Source organism: Melitaea cinxia, chromosome 3 (genome assembly GCF_905220565.1).
Source record: "Melitaea cinxia chromosome 3, ilMelCinx1.1, whole genome shotgun sequence".
NCBI classification, from domain to species: domain Eukaryota; kingdom Metazoa; phylum Arthropoda; class Insecta; order Lepidoptera; family Nymphalidae; genus Melitaea; species Melitaea cinxia.
The window spans coordinates 16917155-16926133 of record NC_059396.1 but is presented as its reverse complement, the minus strand read 5'-3'; the positions used below and the strand labels follow the sequence as shown (position 1 = coordinate 16926133).

Genomic DNA, 8979 nt, shown 5'->3' with positions numbered 1-8979 from the left:
AATTAATATTTTATTCAAGTTTTTATTTTATCTGTTTCACGTAACACCCGAAAACATAACTAAGTAAAAACGCTTTAGTATTCTAAGACCAGCTGTGCCCACTTATCAAAGCATTTCATAGTGTCAAACAACAAAAAATAATAATATTACAAATTCAACAATAACTAATTATCACCATTTAATAATTAAAGTCAAAAAATAGGAAAAAACATAATATAATTAATTTAATAAAACTAATTTCTTAGTACACCATATAATAATAGTATTATAGTAAAGTTTCTGTCAGTTGTCATATTTTATACGTGACCCCATAAAGCCAGATACTTAATGCAACGCAATTCAGGTACGAAATGTTAATAAGGTAATTTGTTCGTATACAAGTTCCAGCAATTAATACCATTCATTTTTAATTGAGCCTTATTATTCAGTACGCTCGAACGAATTTGACTGTTTATACATCTTGATTGGTTTGGGATGTATATGATATTAAGACAATGTTAAAATAGTCAATATTTAGTAGTTTTGGTACATAAAGACTCGTAATAAATATATTTTTTTAATCACAACATTTTTTTATTAAAATCCGTAACATTTTATTGCTCTACGTTCACTTTTCAGCTGATCCATCATCGGACGTATTTGTCAGGTTTCCTTACCGTCTTGTAAATGTAAGTTTTTTTTTTCGTGATTTTTTTTTAAATTTCCCAATATAATAGCAGTTTGCGTTAAATTTGTACGACCTTCAATCTATCGGCCTACACGTGCTGAGCCTGAATGGACATCTCCCGACGCCACCTCTCGGGAGGAGACCCCACTTCCAGACGAAAAAGTCGTCCTAGTAAAAATAATTATAAATGTTTATGTATCTTAAACGAATATATGTGCCTGTATATATTATTTTACCTAACGTTATATATCTTAAGAAAACTAGAGATTTTCTTCCGTTTTACTCGTGTAGTGATCAAATCCAAGTGCATTTTGATATAGGAATAAAATATGTTATTATTCTTATTTATTTATTTATTTCCGTATTTACACAACATATTCAAGTAACAAGTAACAAAAAAGGAACAATTAGTTTCTAGGTGTAATTTGAAAGTAATTACTAAGTATGATCCCTACTTCTCTTAGCTAGGTAGCTGAGTTACCTGTATTAAGGAGAAGCGATTTTCCTCCCAAGAATTCTACAATTTTTACTTTTCATTATTCTGCATATCCCACGATCTCGCACTAAACGATTTGCTTCCTCGTTCCTAATACCGCAAAAATTTGGAATGCCCTTCCAGCTTCCGTTTTTCCAACGAACTATAACTTGGGTATCTTTAAATCAAGAGTGAATAGGCATCTTCTAGGCAAGCGCGCACCACCTTAGGCTGCATCTTCACTTGCCATCAGGTGAGATCGCAGTCAAGCGATAGTCTATATATTTAAAAAAATATCTAGTTAGTAAAAGATTTAATATGTTTAGTGTTAAATGTCACAATATCATTTATATTTCTATTATTATATTGATAGATAATTCAAGTTTGTCAAACAGCGTACGATACAAATTTGTATTAATATTAATATTGTCTTCTAATGTTTACGCGAATTTCAGTCATTATAATGACACACCTTTTTCGACGACTCCTCCCGTGTCAGGTGTCCAAAACTTAATAAACCGCGATAAAATCCGAAAATGCTTAATTATTAATATTGTCTCTATTTCTTGACTCTAAAATATTTTCTGTATTAGAGGTTTTAAAAACGAATATGTCTGCCATAGATAAAACTATAAATGTTATAAATATCACATACTGAGTAGCAAAATCGAGAGAATTGATGGTAAAATAATTTTTCTATTATTTTTATAAAGTACATATCTGAAGGAATTAGTGTCGTTATGGATCTAGGGAGATCTTTTAGATATATTAATCTTTTTAGATCTTACTGCAAAATAACTCTCTACAATGTTACTTTTGCGTTGACGTTTTAGTTTTTTTTGCTACGTGAAAAATAATGCAGACATTGGGAAAAAAAAGTTTTTTTTTTGGTAGACTTGTAAAAGTTATCGAATTTATCGAAAATTCAGGTACTTTATTACGTTCTCAAAAATATATTTGATATGTCGCTGGCAGAAATAATAAGAAATATTTCTGCCCTTAGAAATGAATATTTCATCAAGTATACACGAAGCACAAATATTATTAATATTTATAGTAACGTGAAAAAAACAAGTTGAAAAAAAAAACATTTAAGTTATTAAGTTCATTGAACTGTATTTTGTAATACTTAACCAGAAGATTTTTAATTAATTATTAAAACAAAACAATTTATTTAGTCTTTGAAGCCAAGTAAAACAGTTTTCGTTGACGACGTAATCTTGCACAAGTCTTTCGAAGAAATGTCGTTCAAAAGCTTTAAGATTTAAAAATATTTGAGTAATAAACATTTTTTTTTTTTTTTACATAAAAAGGTCGACCATCTTGTTAGAACCAACTTACCTATAAGAATGTACTTCACTAAATTTTGCATACTGCGTACTTGCTGTACTGTTTTTGATGTATTCTTAGGTATAAAGTACATATGTATTTAGGTATACTTACACTGCTACAAAAAAAAAACGACTTTTTCGAACCTCCTCAAATGCGGGGCGGAATAAGTAATATCAAAAGCTGAAAAACGAGGCTGCCTTCAGTCTGCAAAGGAAACTGACCCGAGACACGCACGAAATCGCACGCAACTGCTGTTTTCATACTCCATCGAAACATTATAGAAAGTAATGATGTCATACATAATAACCTTATCTATTATCCACTGTCTATTAGGAAAATTGAAGAGATTTCGCACGAAATCGTCAATGGATATCTCAAATAAACCTTGAGCCATGAACTTCGTTTCATTGCATGAGTGCTATACGTAAGTTATAAGCCATAGTAGTATTTATTGCTATAAGATAAAGAGTATATTCGCGTGAAAATATTACAATCGGGGCATTGTAAGGCTTCCTCGCTATTGTGTAGGCTTCATTGTCGCCTAGATATAGGTTTTGTCTGCACGCGATGAAGGGCGCACAGGCGTACCAATATTTTCAGACTTCATTGTTATTTCAATATAAAAGAATAAGGTCTGGGAAAATTATAGTTTAAAGCTCATAGGATTACGATTAAGTTTTAATTAAAATAACTAAGTTTGAATTGGTTCTTAAAGCCTAATTTCGTTTAGGTATGATGGTTATTTTGTTAAGTTTAAATTCACAAAAATATTTTGTGGAACATTCGGTAGATTTTGTAAACTTTTAATAAAATCAATGCTAACTTTTTGATTAGCCCGATGGCGCAGTTTGTAGTGCTGCTTTCTGTTCCGCTGGTTTCGGTTTGGTTCCCGCCTGAGTCTGGGTGTAATATGTGTATTTATATATGTATTATTTCTATGTATATTTATCAAAAAAATATTTAGCTATAACAGTCGGCTGTTACCTGTAACACAAGCATTAAGTTGCTTACCATAGGAACAGACGACCGTGTGTGTATGTTATAAGATATTTATAATGAATATGTATGTGATAAATAATATTGATTGCAAGTAATTCAGAGATTCATTATAGATATTACTAGGCGAGTATAGTAATGTCGGAGCTTAGTAATAGACGAAGCGTCATGGATGTAAAAAATATCAATTCAACTGAGTCAGTTAAGTCACGCTGAGCGCGAATGCACTGACAGCCTTGAAATTCACTGACGCGCTGATTGTTTTTAGATGCTTCTGTTTATTCAGCGAATAAAGCGCTGTTTGTTAGATTCACATCATTTAAATTTTTTGATAAAAATACGCGGAAACTAAATTAAGGAAAAAGTAACAATTTTTTAACTCATCTATTGAGCGCTTAAAATTAATTATCATTCAAAACGTTAAATATTAATTAGTAATATTGTTTGCGATAGATTCAGCAAAACAAAATTAGTAATAATAAAAACTTTATTGCGTATTAAACAGACAATTATTTTAAAATAAGTAAGTAACGTGCGTCGAGTCTCGCGCTCAAAGTTCGACTCCGCGGGGGCCCGGAGGGGGGAAGAAGGACACGGTGGGGCGCGGTGAAGGCGGCGGCGGCGCAGGCCGGTCGCCGTGACGTCGTCGCGCTTGCTTGTGCGCGTACATACTGCCCCCGTTGAAAGACGTTTTCAAACTATTCTTCTTTCGTTTTTCTCTAGTTAGGCGTCCGGAGATGTTGGAAGAAGGCATATTTTATTGAATGCTCTTCTCATAGTTCCTTTTGCTGTGAAGATATCTGCTACTCTGTTTATGCCATCTGGACCAGGGTACAATCGAGTAATGCGCCCAAGGCGCCATCGTAGTGGAGGTAATTGGTCTTCTTTCAGGACAACCATGTCGCCGATTTGAAGGTCACGCTGCCGAGTTCGCCATTTCGTTCGTTGCTGGAGCTCAGCGATGAACTCCCTGCGCCAACGCTCCCAAAAGTGTTGTCTCAGCTGCTCAATAAACTCATATCTGTTAGGCCTTTTAGTGGTGACAGGCAGTGACGGCACCGACATCAGAGGTCGCCCAATCAAAAAGTGTCCTGGAGTCAATGGATATAGATCAGTGGGGTCTGACGAAAGAGGAGATAGCGGGCGGGAATTAAGGATTGCTTCTATTTGGGTAAAAAGCGTCGCTAGTTCCTCAAACGTCAGAGAAGCATTGCTTGCTACACGTTTTAAATGGCTCTTTGCTGACTTAATACCAGCCCAGATTCCTCCGAAATGAGGCGCGTACGCGGGACTGAATACAAACTTAATCTTTTCAGCGCTTGCGTAATCGGACACGGACTGACGGCTGGCTTTAAGAACCCTACCTAATTCATTCTTTGCACCCACAAAATTAGTACCATTATCGCAGTAAATTACTTGAGGTCTGCCCCGTCGAGACACAAACCTGCGTAGGCAAAGAAGAAAAGCATCGCTAGACATTGAACTCACCGTCTCTAAGTGCAGAGCCTTTGTTTGAAGACAAACAAACAGTGCAAGGAAACATTTGGTTATATTACTGCCACGACCCTTTTTGCTAGCAATTAAAAAAGGCCCAGCGAAATCAATTCCGCAAGTATCAAAAGCGAAGCTTGAGGATACTCTTACAGACGGTAAAGTACCCATTATAGGTTTTATCACTTGACCACGCATACGCGCACAAACAATGCACTTTCTCGTTACGCTGCGAGCTAAGTTTCTGCCCCCGATAAGCCAAAACTCTTCGCGTACCGCAGCTAGTAATAACTGTGGACCAGCATGAAGTAAACGAAAGTGTTCATGCCTCATGAGTATTTTAGAAAAATGATGTTTGCCGTCTAATAAAATAGGATGCTTTTTATTGAAATCAAATTTTGAATTTTGCAACCTACCACCTACTCGGAGAATTCCTAACGTATCTATAAATGGATCTAAAGGCAGTAATTTAGACTTAAGAGGCAAACTTCTATCTTTAGCAATAGTATAAAGTTCATTAGCAAACGATTCTAACTGAGCTTGCTTAACTAACAACATTAACGAGTTCTCCAGTTCCTCAGGTTCAATTACATCATTACTTACAGCATTTTTACGACATTTATTTATAAATCTTAAGACATAAGCTACGATCCTCTTTAATTTATCATATCGAGAATATTTTTCGAATTTTACAAGTGAACAGTTATTACTTTTAGTGTCCACTTTCGTACATGTAAATACTTTTAACTCTGGTAAATTATTAGTTGCAAAGGACCCTTGAATAGGCCACTCAGATTCTTCCTTCGCTAAGAAGGAAGGACCTCGCCACCACAAAGTAGAATCTTGAAGCTGCTGCGAGTCAATCCCTCTGGACACTAAATCAGCAGGATTCTGATCTGTTGGTACGTGCATCCATGCGAATCCCTTAGTAAGATCGTTTATTTCGATTACCCTGTTTAAAACAAAGGTTTTTAAATTTCGGGATTGAGTGTTTAACCAACCTAGCACAATCGTAGAATCGGTCCATATTTTTTTTTTTTTGTTGCTAATATTACAAGTAAGTGATTCTATAACCTTGGCACACAATCGTGCCCCTAGCAACGCACCACATAGCTCAAGGCGTGGTATCGTCAACGTATTTTTGTTTAAAATTTAAATTTTTATATAATTTCTTCTCAAGGTTCAAGAATCTTCCGCGTGCACTGCTTTTTTTTTATTTTTATATGTCACTAGGTCTGCAAACAAGCTTACGGCTCACCTGATGGTAAGCGATTACCGTAGCCTATAGACACCTGCAACACCAGAAGCATCGCAAGCGCGTTGCCGACCCAATCCCCAATCCCCCCAGGAGCTCTGGTCACCTTACTCACCAACAGGAACACAATACTGCTTGAAAACAGTATTATTTTGCTGTGATCTTCTGTAAGGTCGAGGTACTACCCCAGTCGGGCTGCTCCGTATTTTGAGCAGGAAATTCCTGCTGTGCCCTACCTCAGTTAAAAAAAATGACTCACCCAAAGAATCTTCGGGTGATTCTTTAAACGGCATTTTAACAGAAAATCTACCATTACTTAACCTTGAAGTGTTATTTACAAAATGAGTTTCACATAATTGCTCTTCTACAGAGAATAAATTATCTTTGGTCGTAGGTAACTCTTCTACTTCCCAGAATCTTTTCATACTTTCATAAATATCTAATTGAGTAAAATTACACATAAAATTATCGTTACAAGTACTTTTACCTACTGGGCCAGACACGAGCCACCCCAGTTTCGAATCTAGCAACGTAGGCTTGTCTTGACCTAACTTGATCTGCTGCGTACCTATAATATCCCAAAAGACATCTGCGCCTATAAGTATGTCAATATCAGCTGGTTGATAAAATGCAGGGTCGGCCAGCTCGATGTTTAATGGTAAGTTCAAGTTCTGCAATTCAATATTGTTATTAGGCACGCTACCGGTAATCCTAGGTACAATGAGGCATGTCAACTTAGCCGTAAAGGAAGATACTCTAGAATTTAACTGTACACAGCAGCGCTCAGATATATCAAAACCGATATTATTTATACCCGATACGTTTACAGGTTTCACTCGATTTACAGATAAACCCATTTTATTTTTGAAATTAGTAGTCATGAAGCAGGATTGACTCCCAGTATCTAATAATATTCGAGCCCTTTGACAGCTATTGTTCTGTGGATTAACTATATCTACAAGAGCGGTACACAGTAGCACTTCTTTTGCGCCAGCTATTGCCAAAGAGACGGGTGCAGCCTTCAAAACCTCTGCAATTTCTATATGGAGTAAACTGTTATGTTTCCCCTTGCATGACCTACAACAACCCTTTAAACGGCACCTGTGCGCATTGTGCCCTTCGCGGAGACAGTTTGAACATAATTTTAATTTATTTACCTCACTCTGTCTGTCCTCCAAGCTCATTTCTAAAAAGACGGGACACAAATACACACGGTGGTCCTTCTTACATATACTACATACAATCCGTTTTGACACTTCCGTATTAGCAGCAACTAATGATTTAGAAGATTGTTGTGACTTATAATTAGACTTGTAGTCATGGGTGTGTTTATCCGAGCGGGTACCTTGAGTGGTTTCTAACACATCCGCGCGATTACGAAGAAAAGTCTTAAATTCAAGTAACGTAGGTAAATCGGAGAGGTTACCTTTGTATTCCTCCCATTTTCTATTTGTATTAATATCTAATTTAGATGACATCATAAATATAACCAAAATGTCCCATTGCTCAGTAGGTAAGCCTAACGTTCCGAGTGCTCTTAAATTTTTAGATACTTGATCAATAAGATAACGCAAAGCCTTGTAAGACTCTCGCGTTATAGGTTCGATGTTGAACAATGCCTTTAGATGATTGTTTATTAAAATATTTTTATTATTATACCTTTCACATAATAAATCCCACGCAACCCTGTAATTCGCAGAGGTAAATTCTATGGATTTTATAACAACAGTAGCACTGCCTTCTAAAGCAGACCTCAAGTAATGGAATTTGTTTATCGTAGGTATAGTATCATTAGAATTAATTAACGAGTCGAACGTATCTCTAAATTCCAGCCATTTTAAGTAGTTCCCGTCAAAATTCGGGAGTTTAATCGTGGGCAATTTGATTGTATTAAGAGCATGAGAACAAGTGCCTGATGGCTTGGAATTTACCGAACCCTCGGCTCGATCCCTGCTTTGAGAAATCGAATCGATTATTTCCTGCGCAGTCGATATCAAAGAATAAAATTGAGATTCTATGAAGTCTCTTTCTCTAATTTGTTCATCCTGGTCGGTACTTAAAAGTTCAATTTGATCTTGCAATTCATCAAAACTAGTAAACAACTCTTGGAATTTAATTAATCTCAATGAAATTTCTTTAACTTGAGCACCAGTTAAATCTGCAGGTTTAATTTGATTTAAAACCGTTATATATTCTCTAAATTTAGTTAAACGACCTTTAATCGTACTGCGTTTCTTTAAAAGTTCTTTCAAACCACTCATTTCAGTTTCCGGCATTGTATAGAACAAAGAATGAATTAAATAAAGTAAAAATGTCACTCAAACCAGTTATCGCAGTAGCCCGCCGCAGCTGTTCCAATTCCGCCAGCGCTGATCACGCTAAATACACCACGAGTAGGTGGCAGGTACTTGCTTCGAAGTCCCTGGAATGTTCGGCAAAATACGTCAATAATGCGGAACAAAGAAATAATTATTTTTTAAAAAGCGGGTAGAAAATAATCTGCTATGGGAATTTTGTTGCATACGACAATTAATTTTTAATGATAAAATCTAATTTAAAACGCATTAATTTAAGCAATCGGTAATTAATTAAGCACAAAAATAGCAAACGCAGATAAGTAGACAGCCTTATTGTTCATGCAAGTAATAAAAAACCTTTAGTTTTAAGTATAAATTAATAGTAGTAATATAAGCTAAGAATTATTATTTTATTTAAAATGCAAAATCATTCAGTACATTAATATTAGTTCAATAACAACGATTT

At 35.5% G+C, this 8979-nt stretch overlaps 1 protein-coding gene across 1 annotated transcript; it reads right to left on the bottom strand.

Moving 5' to 3' along the window:
- Positions 1-4193: 4193 nt before the first annotated feature.
- Positions 4194-8492, bottom strand: LOC123668172. The gene is made up of 2 exons (XM_045601965.1): positions 6476-8492; positions 4194-5962 (listed from the first exon to the last, which is right to left on the bottom strand). Exons 1-2 carry the CDS (start codon positions 8490-8492, stop codon positions 4194-4196), a joined length of 3786 nt encoding a protein of 1261 aa, XP_045457921.1.
- Between the last annotated feature and the right edge of the window lie 487 nt (positions 8493-8979).